Genomic DNA, 17,591 nt, shown 5'->3' with positions numbered 1-17,591 from the left:
AAAACTAGCGTGTAAATGAATGAGTACGAGCGTCAAGTTGATGAAAAATGGTGGTTACAATGCTTTTGACGGTATTAAAGTTTGTCAAAAAATAAAATCTATAAGTTTTATAAGATAAAGAATTAAGGAGATATGCGTGTCAATTTACATTAATTATGGTATGTTTATTTTTATTATTTGGTTCTTTTCAGCACATTTGTAAACTTTAACATTTAATTGATCACGTCATTTTATAGATATACGGTATGTTTCTGATCTCCATTTATTCATTTCTTTTTATTAGATACAAAATTATTATTATTTTTGATTTTGGCGCATACATTTATCACCAGTGTTGCAAATAGATTATTTCTTTTTTTTAAAAAAAATAATCTTGTTACTTATCATAATTACACATGCTACTGTATTATCTCCAACAGAAACAATTATTTCACTTGATCCAATAATTCCTGGAATGTTGTCTCGATTAACTCAAGAGTCATTTATACATGTTTGACGGCTGATGATTTTGGCTCACCTGTTTACGGAACTTTGTTGAATCACAATTCACATGCGCATCTGTTTAATCACAATTCACATACGCATTTAAAGTCATTACAGCAGATGAAAATGACAAATTTTTAAAAGAGTTTCAATACGAATTCTAAATAAAAATCGACAATCCATGAAGCTGATCATAGCGGAATTTACTGGATCCCAGATAAAGGTGCCTGTCATATCGAAAGGGAAAGAACGGAAAAGGAAGGTTGTTATCCATTTATTATTGCAATCACTATATGTTCTTTTTGTAATGTATGATTACTTTTGATAGGTATGTTTGATTTGAAAATTATATATAATTGTTGTATATCTTATGTAGTTTGTTTATTTAGACTTTATATTACTATTAGGCGAATTACGGCAGCAATTACGGCGTCAGCGTCTTAATTAATTACGACATATGGGGGTTTTTTTTTACGGTTACGGATTTTCAACATGAAAAAAATTCGACACTTCGGCTTATGTCGTATATATTTTTGACGGCATCCATATTTGAACTATTCTTTGAAATTATAATACAGAATGCTAGGATTTTCGTCGCCACATTGGGGTAATTTGGTGATAACTGTGTGTGAAGAGTTCATATGTAACTTAAGGGAGGAATTTTCTAACTCTTGGCTGTGTAGCCCAAAGTGCTGAAAATCATCTTGTTAAACTAGGTTACTTATTCTGCTTCTAGCCATTAGCCATCATCAAAGTTGGTTAAATTGAAGAAGTTCAGTGTCTATTAAAGGTTCTCCCTGTCTGACTTTCAAGGTGGATTCAAAAGTAGAGATCTAGTTTTGAAAATCAGCTTGGGTTTGGGTTAGCCATGATTTGTATCAGTTGGTTCTGTTGGAATAATAAATCTAAGTTCAGTTCCTCAAGAGTTACAGGATCTTGTCTTGGTGGTTTTAGGAATAATTTTTCCTTGATAACTAGATCATCATTTGAATATTGGTTCGTCATTTCGTGAATGTTAACAAACGTTCCGATAAATTTAAAAAAAAAACATTCGAAACGTTAAAAACGTTTCGATAAAAAAAATTAAAAAATCGGAACGTTAACACATACCTTCGGCGTCTTGGACCTACAAAAAAATAGCTCTTCTACGAATTGCCCATTACATTCAAGACATCTACATTCAACTAACCTATTTGATATGGATAGACTTGAAGTCGACAATAGAAGAATCTGTAATTAATAGGACCAAAGATTGTTGGGTGCCCTGTTCCAAGTTGAGAATATATTTTTTTAAGTCGCCATTCTCATAAACTTGTTTATCGTATCCTATATTCAATGATTTTGGTAATTATGATGAAAAAAAGATGAAATCAAGTTAATAGTAGTATAGAAAAATATCATGAAGGTATAATTTCATCGTCATTTAATTTTAACACATTTTTTTTTCTTTTGTTTGTTGAAAGATTAGTTCTAATTTTTTTCACTTTGTTTTAGATATTGGTTGAAACCGAGTCATTTTACATATTATCACATCAATAAATCATATCAATGACACGGTTTCCCGACGTAATGTATGTAGAATAATATCCTTTTTTTTTTAAAAAAAAAAAAACTTTGACGCTAATATTTATAGCAAATTTATTTCTCTGGGATAGACTCGAGAAGAAATTAAAAAATTAATTTATGAACATCAATGGGATATCAAAAGATTTATTAGAACAGCTCATATTTCATATAGTTGAAGTTATAGTGTTAACAAGAGCCCAGTGATCAAATTATATAAATATTAAAAAATACATCTATATAAATTATACTATACTGTTAACTAGTTATATCAATAAAATAGATCTAGATTGATAATGGGAAAATTTTTCAATGAATTTAAAAATTAAGTAAAGATCATGCATGCACGCACGCACTTAACATAAAATCGTTTTTAATAAGCTTAAATTCCGCCTCTAAACATAAATTTGCAGCCAAACATTGTTTAATTGTGCAGGATGTTTAAAATAATATTGTTTATTCACAGATTTCAATTGGCAATAAATTGATTAAAAATCTACGCTAAAATCTTAACTACTTTAACTAAATTCCCACAACCAAACATGAATAAATCTGCATCGTCGATAAAATCTTAACTACTTTAACCTAAATTCCCATCAGCAAACATAAATTTGCAGCTAAACAATGAAAATGAAACAAACGCATAACCCATTATACCATTAGAATGGGCGTCATTTTCTGATTACTAAGCTGAATTTTTCAAATTTTTAATGCAAATCCGAAACCTGACTTGTGACTCAATAACCATGTCATATTTCAGAAGACTAAACGAGCAGCAATTTCAACTTAATTCTATTATGCCATTTTATCCTCTAAATTTGTGATAGAATATTCGAATACCAAAATTCGTGTAATCGTCCATTATTCATCGATTATCTGGTAAAGGGCGATAAATCATCGAATTAAGAGGAATCATATTAGTTTCATCACCTGATAAGTGCAAGTTGATTTAAAGAAATTCTGCCCTTCACGCCCATTCCGATCTCAATTCATGGTTAGAGCAACAGACAAGGAGTAATCCAATAAAGAAGCGGATATCTCTCTGGTTCCATTTTGGATTTTGTTCCTATCTAGACCAGAGAATATATATGCTCGAATGTTTCGGGATTAGACGGCCGATGACTCATTATTTTGGTAACTTTAATACCAAAATTTCTCTAGGTTCTAAAAGAAATGAATTTGTAGAACTGTTAAACAATGTAACTCGTTTTTTAACTTTCAATACTATTTTATAAAAAGATCCATTGAAACACGTTCAAGAGGTATTATTTGTTAGAAAGGTCAATATCATTCTGGAATAAAAAAAAAAACTTTCATTTAAACATTACAAATTGCTTGAATGAATAGTAGATCTTTTTCTATTAAAAGAATTTGATTTTTTCTATCGTATCTCTTTTTATCTTGCGATCATCATAAAAGCGGCCACGTTGTTGGCGTACATCGGAAAAAATAAAATTTCCGTTAAAAACTCTCACCTATTTTATACATTTTCATCCTCCTTATAGAAATTTTGTCCAATTTCTTCTTTTTTTTTTTTTTGTAGGGAATTCATTCTGTTCCTCTTTATGGACTTTCGTTCCTTTAGCCCTTTAGAAGGTATATAACTCATTTTAATTGAAACCGGTTTTTATTGTAAAGTTTTAAAGTAGCTTTCGTGAATGTAATTTTTGTGAAGGTAGTTATTCTTAATGAAAATATAAACAATACACAAATTTTCAGAAAAGAAAAAAAAGAAATTGACATTATTGCGTACTTAAATATTTTTATGAAAAATGATTATTTAATAAAATTTTTATGTGATTTTGATTTGAGCGTTAAAAAAAAAATGAAAAAAAAATGAAAAAAGCGTAATTCAGATTAAACCGATTATTAATTTCTTCTCACTTTATGTTAAAAAAGAAAGAATTATTTAAATGAAGGCAATATCGAAAAAAAAAAATTTTTTTCCTAGATTATGTGGTAGAACCGAGGACGATCACTCCTCAAAGGTTTTTTTTGGTTTTAAAAATTTGAGGAGGTGGTATACTACAATAGCCCGTGATATACATTTAAGTAGTACAAAGCCTTAAGCCAGTACAAATTAGGAATTATATCTGCAACACCGGAAATCAGAATCAGCTCAATATTCCATTTTTGAGTATGTACAAAATTGGGCTAAAACGACATTTTGCATAATTATTATTCCAAAATACATTCAAAAAAAAAAAAAGTAATCATAGAACACCAATAACCTTCGTGAATGACAGGATTAGTTCATATATAGACAAAATTAGTTATATTTAAACAAAGAACGAAAAAAAAAAAATTTTAAAGTACTAAATATACCGAATCAATTATGCGTGAAAAGTAAAATCTATACATTTGATCATTTGAAATCAGATAAATTAATGTTCGGAACAAATTTAAAGTATACATTAAGTAATATTTGAATGGTTTTTTTTTATTACCCCAAGATTTTGATCATTAGTGGCTATGTTAACCAAATCAATCATTCGTTATTATTATACACGTAACTCATTGTCTACATTTGCCATTATTATTGTTCCAATAAAAATTGTTAATTTCAAGCCGCAACAATAAATCTGTTCCTGTTGGATGAAAAAGCTTATTAATATTATGTATGTCATATGTTTCTATCTTAGTTATATTTATAAGATTACCGTTTATAAGATCCGGAAGTGATATTCCCCATGAATGATAATTGTTTAATTTTGGTGACAATTAAACTATTTATATCTCACATGTTAATCTGATAAACGTATTTGATCACCAGATCTTAATTTGAACCATCAAAAAGTAACAATATGTACGTACTTGATTCACTATATAAAGTCATATTTAGCCACTTTTTACTGTAAAAATTTAATTCATTTAATTCAAAAATGAAATTTTTTATCGATTTATTGATTGAAGCGGTAATTAAACTGCGGAAATTTCCGTGCGGAAATTTCCAATGATACGTAATACATTTTCTTTCCTTTTTTTATTCAAAATAAGATAAAAATACAATCATAAATAAAAATAATCATTTCAACTATATAAGCCTAATAATAGAACTCTTCATTTGACCTAAAAGATAATTAGCGGAGTCTTGTAGTTGATTGATAAAGTTAAAAGTGATATGGCGTAATAAGACTTTTTTTTTAATACAAATTGGTTTTATAATAACGCGTTCTATCTTTATTATTTTACTAATGTTATAAAGTGATAGTAGGCCATCGGCCGAGACAAAAAAAAGAATGATTAGTTAGTTTTCTTATTTAAGTCTGGTTATTTTCTTCGCGGAGATTACAATGAAACGACTGCTTATCTAATATTACTAAACGTTATTAAAATGCTGAACCACATTATAATAAAGTAATCAGACATCATATTATATCATGACGTGATTTTCTTATAGATGAATACTATTGATTATTTTGGCGTCGATAACGAATTGACCATTCATCTCTCTTTGTTAATACTATTTCCGATCAAAAAAAAGTCTTTGAGTGATTGTTCTACATTTAAATATTTCTTTTCGATTCAAAGTATCAATAAACAAATGAGATAACATGATATCTCTTGATGCATGAAACAAAGTGTAACTTTTTCTTATAAAAAGACCTTTTCACGGCCAGATGGAAAAATTGAATTAACCATAAATCTTATATATATATATATAAATTTTTAAGATGTCCGATGTTGGTCCAAAAATCGATAGTAATGAATTCGGGCAGTATTTTTTAAGTGTCCCGCAAGCTTGTGTTTACTATCATCTATTGCCTCCAATAGATGCACTGGAGTACAGAGATTTCCTCAGGTGTAATCCTTTCATTATGTACAGAAGATGTTTACAAAAGGCGTCTGGTCTGAGTACGCAAGAGTGCTCGAAAATTGCAAAGATATCTTGGTCTTCTGCTAATGATCAATTAAAAGAGTTTTTCAGGAATTACGCCAATGATGTTTTAAATAACAGGAAAAAAGTATATCGGATAGTAAACAACAGGAGCAAACCTAAAAAGAGTTCTTTTAGAAGGTTCGTCGTTGATCAAGAGGTACATACACGTCAACATTTGGAAGCTCAGACTGAATTTCAAATATGTTCGATGAGACCAACAATAATGAGATTTTCAATCTTTGATTTCTAAGAAAAAAAAAAAATGTATATGAGAAAATTTTCTTATCTAAAATTAAGTTTTAATCCCTATGGACTATCATAAATTATAAGGAATTCCAAAACATTTCGTAGAATAGTACTGTTCGAAATATGATATGCAATGAAAAATACTTAAAATAGTATGCGATAAAACCATTTTTATTTATTTTCTTATTTTATTTATTTTAGCTATAACTTTTTTGTTACATTTGTTACATAACCGAATTATTATTTATGCAAAAAATAGTATAACGGAAACCGGGGTGGTGGAAAATCAAAAACATCGTTTATTTATTTATTTTTTTTTTTGTTACGTAATCGACTAAACTGGGATAATTTAGTATGAAAATCATTATTTTTCGAAAAAATCGATAATTATTTTTTTTAAGTAAACCGGGATAATAATTTAATAAAATTTATGAAAACCATTATGTTTTGTTCATTTTTTATTTGAACATTTAACATCCACACTTGTGAGCTAACTGTATGATTATTTTTTAAACATATAATGTACAATGAATGTATATGCTATTTATTATTGACTAGCCTACTGAGCTACAAAAGCTCGGTAAATAATGCTGTCCTCACTAAATAAACATTAAAAAGAACTAAGGTTATCAAATCGACGGTTAATCGTACGTGCATGTAAGTCTTGTGGAGTTATACGTGAATACGTATGTGCATATTCGTACATAGTTATTAAATTTTGATTCGCTTTGAAAAAAAATATTGGTTATATTTTATAATAAGATGACCAGCGACAATTAATTGGATAATAATATTAATTAATAGACAATTTCGCGAATGAGAATGATCGTTGTGGATATATATGTTCATTAAAAAAGTAGTATAGACTAAAATATTTATTTCTCGTAATTTTTAACATACCCAATTTTTTTATACCCATATACGAATAGTTACATACTAATTATAAGATATTTTTATAAAAACAAAGAAAAATCTCCGTTTTCAACCTACGATATGACCGACATTTTTTCAATAAAAATAGTAAATACAAATTACATGACTGATAAAATTTTTTATGTATTTTATACTAAATGAGATTTACGTATAAGTTTTACATATTAAAATCTTTACTTTTTCTATTCATCTTAATTGCAATCCACGAATGAATGAGTTTTTTTTTATAAAAATGTAACCCAAAACTGGACTAGTTTGTTAAATGAAAGAACTTGTGAATCAGTAAAGTACAGTATCAAAATTTGACAGTTATATTATTATCATGCGGAGAAATATAGAAAATCCATTTAATATGATTATTTTTCCTATTCGCATATATACAGTCATGAAGGCGCTCGCAGATCGTAATAAACTTTCACCTTTTTTTCACTAAAGGTTACCATGTGAAGTACCTCAATGCAGTGGAATAATGAATTGTTGGAAATTTTCCTTTAAGAAAATTGTTGTTAATTATTATTAGCGGGAATTTGTTCCGATAGATGAAAATCGGATAATTATCTTGACGGAAAATTTTCGGTCCATATTATGTCAGCATATATTAATAATGATTATTAATAATTTCCAAATTATACCTTTAGAACCAAAAAAGTAAATGATTCTTCTTAATTATATCGGAGAATTTTTTATCCACTAAAAAAAAAAAAATTAATTAAATGTAAATGAAAAAGATTTTTTTTTTGGAAATACCACGGAAATTAATTTTTTTGTCATCAATTCATGCCCAAAAATGTTTGAACTTTGAACTTGAAAAATTACTGATTAATTTTTTTTTTTATTTGTAAATGAGTTTACAAATATCTTTATCTCTAATTATGATAAATATAAAGAATGCATAAAATAATAATTATTATAAATGAATTTTTATTTTGAATTGACCATTTGTTTTCGAATATGATGATTTTTTATTTTGAATTGACCGACCATTTGTTTTTCGAATATAATAATTTTTTATTTTTAATTGACCATTTGTTTTTCGAATATGATAACATCATATTAAAAATGAATTTAATTAATACCGAACATACCCTTCCTTCATATTATTAAGTATGATAGTAATAGAACGAATGTCTAATACTTAATGAATTTATATAAAATGAAATAATAATAATAATAATACATTATTATTTTTTTATTATTTTTATTAGTAATGACCAATAATAAAAAAAGGAGATTATATTGAATTTTATTAATTTAGAAATTAGATGAAAGTGAAAAATATACATCATATGAAAATAGTTTTTACCCAACAAGAAGTATTTTAAAATCGTACAATGTAAAAAAAAAAAATCCAACATCCTTACTAGCTAATCCCCTGCATAGAGAAATGCATAAAAGTGGGACAAAAAGTCTTTATAATCAATCCCATCCCACAATTCCACATACATGACATCTTGCTAAAAATTTTTATATTCCGAAAATTCTCTTAATTTGTAGCACAGCCACCACATTTTCTTTGATATTTTTTAAAATTGGAAAGCTATGTCAAGGATAAGAAAATTTTTTTTTTCTTTTTATGTTCCAATTTGATATATCCCTTGATATATCTGTACGTTACACAAAAATGACCATTTTTTTACGTCAAGAGTTCAATTCGGCCATCCTTTTCATTTAAATTATTGTAATACAATGCTTATTAAACATAAAATTTAAGTATGATAATTCAATTTTTAGTTTTGAGAATACAAAGACAAGTTTTAGAAAAATCCAAAAGTTGAATTTAAATCTAATCCATTTGTTCGCACAAAATAAAATGTCTATCAAAAAAAGCTGCATGATTTTTATCCCCTAAAAAAAATGGACTAGGATAAATTTAGTCTGTTATAAAAGCGATTACCATTACTAAAAGTTAGCCAATCTCTTAGGCAAAATTTTACAAAGACAAAATATACCAAATATGATACAATATGAACACAAAAGGCTTGATAATACATGACGATAAAATATTGTTTTTTTATCACCGTGATATTTAAATTATGTAATTGCAAATGTATGTTGATCCTAAAATGGCAGATTTTCTTTCTAATAAGCTGCATGTACTATTAGTTGAGATATAGGTAGATCAGATAGATTAGGCGTAAGAAACATTCATTTATATCGTTATTGCTAAGCAACGCGAAATTTTTTTATAGTATGGTGCGGCACAATAATCCCATTCATGTTATGACTTTTATGACTTACAATTATCAATGTAGATCATCTTAATTTTAACGTCTTATAGGATTTATAGGATTTGATTAAGACTAATTTGTTACAGAAAAGGTCATTATTGCCTTTTATTACCATGAATTACACTACATATGACAACGAAGAATTAGTTAACACAAATTCTTAATCGGTATTTAAAATGGTCGCTCTTAATTCCGATATATAATACCTCTCACTTATCTGACAAATAAATACGTGATTAAAAGTTAAAAGCCGAATAGACGATGATGTATTTGTCAAACAATTAAATTATTCTGATGTCATAACCATTGTATTGTTCCAACTTTGGATACGAACGAATGAATAATCAATAAAATTCTTTTAATGGTAAAGATGATTAGGCGCATATTCTGATTTTTAACACGCGTCTCATTGTAGATCATGATCGATGTAATGCTCGGTGTAATGCGGGGAGCTTTGCCATAATCTACATCAATAAACGATATAATTCTAATTAGAAGGATTTTTTTATTATGGAAATGGTACTCCGCATTGATCTAAAGAGATTTTTTTTCTTTTTTAATAATAATAATGAACACGTTGTAACGTTTATTTTAAAAATTGTGGCTTAGATTATTATATGATAAATTTCAATTGAGGTTAAATATGTCATATTATTTTTTATTTATTTTCCATTTTTCTCACACTAAAAAACTGAGATCAAAATGTCAAATAATATAGGGGTAATTACCTTATATAGTAATATTTTAATGAAATGAGGCTTGAAATAATTTTAATTAACGAATCGGGGTAATTTGAATTATCGGAATTATTTTGACGGCGAGTAAGCGAATTGACCATGTGTCAGCTGACAAAATAATTTAATATTATTAAGATTCGATACGATTGACTTTGTTAACGCTTTTTTTAGCCGAGAAAAAGGCGGCCGAAAAAAAAAAAGAAAATTTTTTTATTACCTTCTTTTTGACGAATAAATTAATTAAACAATTGATTCAATCGAAACAAAGCGATTTAAATTTCTTAAAAACTATATAAAGACCATGTTCTGAGATATTTCAAAATGATAACGAAGAAACAATTCCTTCCGTCTTATATTTATCGTATTTATTCGTTAAAGCTCATCGTAACGTCATAATGAGTCAATTCTCATCCGTACAACCTCCGGAAGTATATGAGGTTAATGGAATCAAGTTCATGAGAATCCTCGGTATAGTAATCACTCTGCCTCCTCCAGAATCGGAAGTTTATAAGGAATATCTTAAGTGCAATAACTTTTGCCTATTTCGAAAATCATGCACCGAAGCGCTTAAAGGGTACGATATAGACCCTAAGGAGATTTCACGCATAGCGGCGGACTGCTGGAATGTAGCGGATAAAAATTTTAAAACTTATTTCACGAAATATGCTAATGCAATTTTCAAAGATCGAAAAACTCAAGTGATTAAGATCAAAAACCCTTACGTTTACAACGCCGATCGTATTACCAAGCGTAGAACACGAAAGCCCAATAAGAAAAAACCTTCTAAAATGGAAATTAGATCAAAAGAAGCTATCGATGAGCTATCAGTTGGGCAAGAATCTCTTATGAGCAAACGTTATCAAGAGGATATTAGTAACTTCGAAATTATTGATACTTCGCCGCCACCCGAATTACCTTCGTCGTCATATTCTTTCTACATCAACGAGGCGAGGAGAGCAGAGGAGGTATCCTTCCAGCCTCTTTATGACTTTTGAGTAATATAAGCAAAAGAAAAATAAAAGAAAGAAAGAAAAAGAAAGAAACAATTCGTGTTCATATTTAAGATTTTATTTTATTATTATAAAAATTTAAATTTAGCTAAATTTAATAAATGATGTAACTTTTAAGCTTTGTTCCGCGGAAAAATAAGAATAAATTATTATAAGGACTTATGAATTACTTAGATTTTTTTTTTAAAAAAAATAATATATTTATATTTTTTTTTCTTTTCTTTTCTTCTTTTTTTTTAAAACAAAATTTTTTTTCTTTATTTTTTTTTGTTAATTTTTTTTTTATTAAGTTTAAAACGTTCAATTATTACGCTATTTATATACGTACAGTTTTGTTCAACGGTTATCTTTAAAAAAGGCTATTCCCATAAGATCTACGCTTCTGCTGTATTAACTATAAATTTAACTAAATTTTCATAGTATGCATAATTTTGCATGAAAAATCAACTATTAGGTCGGATGATTAATTCCAAAAAAAAAAACATATTTAGGAGAAATGTAACAAAAATGATATTCTTTTGATATAATTTCTATCTTATTTGTAATATTTAAATTCACAAAAATAAACTTTATAATCATTTTTGAAATTATTTTGCATCGAATCAATCTCAATGTGCTTAAATCAAATAAATAAAGAATTTAAGCCTTTTCCCTTTTATTTTGGAAATTTGAATCAAAATACGTGTCATAATTATATACATTATACAATCAAAAGTATTGTTCTACAGATTATTTCTTTTTTACTTTACTTTGTTAAAATTTCCATATATGGTTCAACCTATTTTATTTTTGTCGAATAATAATAAAAAAAAATTCCATTGAAGTTGAAATATTACGAAATAAAAAATAATAATTATTCTCAATGTGTAACTTTAATAATAATACGTAAGAAAATTTTCGATTTCCCTCCGCACAAAAAAAATTTTGTAAAACATAATAATTCATATACAAACGAATGAGATTAATTTTACATATATTATTATATTATGTACACTCCCCGGTAAAAAGTATCCGACCACCCTAAAAATTAAAAAATCTTAAAAAATTCAGTGGGCCCAACAATAAATTTATATTTATTTTAAAAGTTTGAGACATGAGACACTTTTTAAAAGTGTTTTTTTAGCTTAATTATTAGTAAAAATTCGCGGACATTTTTAATTCTAAAAATGGCAAAATTCTTAACTTTTTAACTAGAGCAGTTACGGCCAAATGAATTCCAGAAATCAATTCTTTGACTAAAAAATAGCTTATGTTTAAAAAATCAGAAAGATTGGACTGGTAGTTGCCGAAAAATCCACCACTGAAGATCATAATTTTTATACTAAAATTTGGCAAAAATGGTGATTTTACCGTTTTTACATATAAAAATTATGATCTTCAGTGGTGGATTTTTCGGCAACTACCAGTCCAATCTTTCTGATTTTTTAAACATAAGCTATTTTTTAGTCAAAGAATTGATTTCTGGAATTCATTTGGCCGTAACTGCTCTAGTTAAAAAGTTAAGAATTTTGCCATTTTTAGAATTAAAAATGTCCGCGAATTTTTACTAATAATTAAGCTAAAAAAACACTTTTAAAAAGTGTCTCATGTCTCAAACTTTTAAAATAAATATAAATTTATTGTTGGGCCCACTGAATTTTTTAAGATTTTTTAATTTTTAGGGTGGTCGGATACTTTTTACCGGGGAGTGTATGTGTAATATATGTATATTTATATAAGTTTTTGAGTAAAGCGTCTTTATTATTTACATTTCTTGATTCCAATTGTGATTTAAATTTATAAATACCCGAAAACATTATCGTCACTATTAAATAATAATTTTATGGAATTTATTAGAAGGTTTTGGAGTAGTTTCGTATAAAATATTTTACAAAAAAAGCTGGCTTTTCTTCGAGTAAAATACCTACAAAAAGCTGACGGGGAATGAGAAAAAAAGAATTGAAACTAGATCACGTGTTTATTTCTTTCGAATATATCGTAAACATGTATGTGCGAGAAAAAATCCTCATCGATCGCTTCATAAATTACACAACAATGACAACGTTGCATCATTTCTGTTCTTATCTAACAGTCAAATTATAGTAACATAGTCTAACCTCGATATATCGATAGTTTATATACCGATAATTGACATATACCGATGAATTTCCTTTGTCCCGTTTCGCAACTAATAAAAAAATCTCATTATACCGATATTATATATAATTTCGCGATATAACATATATCGAAACAATTCCTTTGCCCCTTTATAGTAATGTATAACATATACCAATATTTTTGGTTACACTTTGCCCAGCACCGTAAATTTAGCGGAGTTAACGATCATATGAATTTTGAAATTATTATTGGTTGGCCAAAAAGTTAACCATAATGCTGGCAAGAACTAGATTTTGGCCCGCATTATAATTTGCTAACGAATTACGGCATATAAAGGTAGCTTATTTGTTTTTCTTACTTCACATAAAATAAATAAAGCTTATTTGTTTCTATATATAATATAATCTATATAAAGTGTCATCACGTCGCATAATTTGTCCAATGAAAAATGTAGCAATCATGCTTAAAAGTTCATAAAACTTAATTATCTAATAAAATATAATATTTATAAAATATTATGATTTAATACAGTATCATATCGCTTTCAGTTCGGCTTGCAATATAGCTTTTGTAACTGTTTAGGTTAAACTCGATATCGCATTTATAAAGTTTAAATTATATATTTAAGAATTGTCTTTTCAATTTATTGAAGAATAGAAAATATGAAATTTTCATTTTCCAATAACTTTCTTTAAATTTCATGTTTAACATTATAAATTATAGTTTATTAAATTCGTCTAATTTATATAAATTTACAAATCAAATATTCTCTGTTTGAGGCATGTGATGCGATCACGTGTTGATCATGTGATGAATAAGCGATCCCGGGTGACATTTTGGGTGTGATGCCCTAATTGTCACACATTAATCGTCGCCCCCCTACCTTGATCGATGCCCCTGCCATAAAAATTTACTTTGTCAGTTAACAATTGCAACTCTTAAACAAATATATTTTTTTAAGAAATAATACGTCTTTAATCGTTAACAATTGAATATTTTATTTAACAAATACAATTTATACATAACAATTTAATAAATATAATTAATTTATAATTTAAGCAATTAGTTTTTTTTTTGTTAATAATTCCAATTTTTTAAACGAATTATTACCATATGATAATTTGATTGTCACTCCTTAATTAGTATTTATAAGGCGATCTATGATGTCATGTTTGATATGAAATAATCAATTTACAAAAAAAAATTCCCAAGAAAAAATTTTTTTCTTACAATTTGCCATTTTTTAACCGTTCGTTATAACTAAATATGAAATTCCAATTTTTAGATACTGTAATATCATCGGTAGATATATTGCAAAATTCCGTTTTACGTTTAAATACTGGTAATATTTCTCAAAAAAAAAGTAGGGAACGATTAATTGAAGAACATAAGAAATTAGATTATTTCGGTGATAAAAATAAATATTTGGTTCATACCGCTCGTAGTCAACCCAATTTGAGTTTAAATCTTCAACATCGGATATCCATAGCAAATTTACAAATTGATCATAAATCCACCGAAAATTTTTTGTTATGTCGAGTGATAACCAAATTCATAAACATAAGCGCTCTTTTAGCTCTTGTGGAAGATCCAGATGGTAATGTGGAACGACTTGCTTTATACAATTGGACAAATATACCCAAAAACAAAGTAGAACAGATGGCTTGTCGATCTATTGATCAAACATTTCTACCAGTAGGCACCAAACTCGTTATCAAAAACTTATCATATAAAGTTGCTGCCGATAAGAATACCATAATTAATTCAAATAATCCTGATGATGTTATTATCATTGATCATCATAATGACAAGTTATTTAGCGACTTAATATGGACCTCCGATCTATTGGTTAAGAAAGAAATTAAAGGAAAGACCGTTGATGAATTCCGTTGTCGTGGGAATGATTATTTTGCTTCAAAGAATTACACGGCAGCTATTGATGAGTATTCAAATGGTATCAAACTGAAACCACAAAATGGTACATTGTTCGCTAACCGAGCAGAGGCATATCTGCGATTATTTCAATTTCGTAATGCTCTCAATGATGCAGAAGTTGTTCTTAAATATGAACCTAGTCATTTAAAAGCAGCTTATCGCAAAGGTAAAGCTCTTTGTGGTCTTAAACGTTATAAAGAAGCCATTATTACACTTCAACATTTGCATCAAAGTTTAAAAGTCAGTACAGATGGTAGTATTTCTTCGATTAAGCAGAGTACAGAACAATTACTCAAACATGCGAAAATTTTAGATTCTGAAAATAAAAATGGGCAATATGATTATATTAGTATTATCAATGAGTATTGTGAAAGAGCTAAAATTAGAAAAGATAGTAAAGGCAATGACGAATGGGTCCACGAAGTAGGACCAAGATTGGATCATGCTGATTTTTTATGTAAAGATATTGAGATTTGTTCGATAAAAGGAAAAGGAAGAGGATTGATTGCAAAATGTGATATTCCTGAAAATACTTTATTGGTAGTCTCTAAGGCATTTAGTATAGTATATAGTCATGAAGTCCTTGGGTATGCTATGAAGAGTCATATTCAAAATGATCAGACTACGTGTGTTGCATCATCTTTGTGTACTGGGGAATTAATAACCCAAATTACGCAGAAACTTCTGGAAGAACCCTATCATTGTCAGGAGGTGTACGAACTTTACAATGGCTTGAATTTAAATAAAATTAACAAGAATTTAGTGAATGTTGATATAATTGGAAATATTGTCAAATATAATTCTTTTGCATTGGATAATGTTATAGTTGAAAGTGTTAATTTGAGTGGTAAAGGATTATGGATTTTACCATCTTATTTTAATCATTCATGTATTGATGGAAATGTTACACGATTTTTTCTTGGAGATTTAATGTTTATGCGATCTCTTAGACCTATTTTAAAAGGTGAGGAACTACTTATTTGTTACAGAAGTGCTGATAGTAGCTATGAGATACGATCAAGGTATCTTAAATCAATAGGCATAGATTGTCAATGTCGACTTTGTAAGTTGGATAAATCTGAAGCACCAAAAACCGTACATAGAAGAACACAACTCCTTGATACTGTTGAAAAATTAATCAAACCTTTATCAAATGATCCTGATTCTTCTCTCATTAAAAGATTAGAAAAGACAATTTTTGAATTACACGATCTTAGAAAAGAACATCCAGAGCTTGAATTTGATACACTAGCACCCAGTAAAATTCTAGCACTCGCTTATCGCGAAAATGGAAACCAAAGTAAGGCTCTTTCTATCCTAAAAGAGGTATACAGTTCATATAAAAATGTTCATCTGGAAATCATTAATGGTATTATCTTTGATATCGTGTTATTATACATTAATCTCAAGCAGATGGAGGAAGCAAGAAAATGGTTTGACATAGTATTGAAAAGGTTGGTAGAACCTATATTAGGCAAATGTATGGATGATGAAGATAAATGGAAAAAAGAAGCACTTTATTTGGCGGAAAAAATTATTCCAGCTTTGAATTCGACTGTTAAACAATTGTATAATGATAATGATAATATGGAGAATGCTTAAGTCAAATAGTTCTAGGAAGTAATTAATAACAGCAATAGTAAAATAATAACAAAAGTTATATAGTAAAACAATATAAGCAATAGAAATAGTACAAGTAATAACAACATTTTAATCAATCATGTTATTATTCTAAATAAATAAATACAATTTGAAATTTAGCAAGTATTATTATTGCTAATTGCTTAATTGGCTTTATATTTTCACAATGATCGTAAAGATAAAGTTTTTATAAAATTTTTTTCAATTATATCAAGTATATTAGGTAAATACTGGTGTTCATTATGAAAAATTACGAATTTAGATGATCTTGCCGTCGGAATTAATTACGCTTATACCGTAATTATTTAATGTCAAAAATACAAAAATTACACACAGTAAATAAATATTTTTTTCTGATTATGTCATAGATAATTTGTAATTCGTAAATGTTAAATATTTAATTGGTAAAATCCATATTTTGTGATGCCATAATTTTAATTCGGCAATGACACCTATAGATAAATTGACATTTTGAAGAAGAATATACCGTATATATTTTTCTTATTTCAGGCGATCTAAGCAATTAGGTTTATACGATTGAAATAACAATATTTGGTAAGATAGATAAGTTTAATTGTAGATAAAAAGTTTAATTAGAATTTTTTAATGCGCTTAATATCGTATAATAGATTCACCTTTTTCTAATTATCGATAGAATTTTCGGTATGATAATAATATGATTCTCTTGTCATAACTTACGAAATTAAAATTTATATCCCGTCGATTATGCCATCATAATTTTATAATACGATAACTTGTTACTCATCAACTCTTACCATCATAATAGTAAAATTAACTGTTGAAATCACAAGTCATGATTTATAATTATGAACAATTA

The 17,591-nt window shown here is 27.6% G+C and overlaps 3 protein-coding genes across 3 annotated transcripts; all 3 read left to right on the top strand.

The window, feature by feature from the left end:
- Nucleotides 1–5,720: 5,720 nt before the first annotated feature.
- Nucleotides 5,721–6,176, top strand: OCT59_008351 (uncharacterized protein; the record flags this gene model as incomplete). Its single annotated transcript, XM_025332259.2, has 1 exon — nucleotides 5,721–6,176. One exon carries the CDS (start codon nucleotides 5,721–5,723, stop codon nucleotides 6,174–6,176), a length of 456 nt encoding a protein of 151 aa, XP_025174635.1.
- Nucleotides 6,177–10,393: 4,217 nt separating this feature from the next.
- OCT59_008350 (uncharacterized protein) lies at nucleotides 10,394–11,246 on the top strand. Its single transcript, XM_025330523.2, has one exon. It carries the CDS (start codon nucleotides 10,466–10,468, stop codon nucleotides 11,063–11,065), a length of 600 nt encoding a protein of 199 aa, XP_025174636.1. The 5' UTR covers nucleotides 10,394–10,465; the 3' UTR covers nucleotides 11,066–11,246.
- A 3,197-nt stretch (nucleotides 11,247–14,443) lies between these two features.
- On the top strand, nucleotides 14,444–16,900 carry OCT59_008349 (uncharacterized protein; the record flags this gene model as incomplete). The annotated part of the gene is made up of 1 exon (XM_025319086.2): nucleotides 14,444–16,900. One exon carries the CDS (start codon nucleotides 14,444–14,446, stop codon nucleotides 16,712–16,714), a length of 2,271 nt encoding a protein of 756 aa, XP_025174637.1. The 3' UTR covers nucleotides 16,715–16,900.
- Nucleotides 16,901–17,591: the final 691 nt, after the last annotated feature.

Source organism: Rhizophagus irregularis, chromosome 16 (assembly GCF_026210795.1).
Source record: "Rhizophagus irregularis chromosome 16, complete sequence".
Taxonomy (NCBI): domain Eukaryota; kingdom Fungi; phylum Glomeromycota; class Glomeromycetes; order Glomerales; family Glomeraceae; genus Rhizophagus; species Rhizophagus irregularis.
This window is presented reverse-complemented; position numbering and strand designations above follow the sequence as displayed.

Coding starts and splice junctions, on each gene's coding strand:
- OCT59_008350 (XM_025330523.2), top strand. CDS start 10,466: ATGAGTCAATTCTCATCCGTACAACCTCCGGAAGTATATGAGGTTAAT.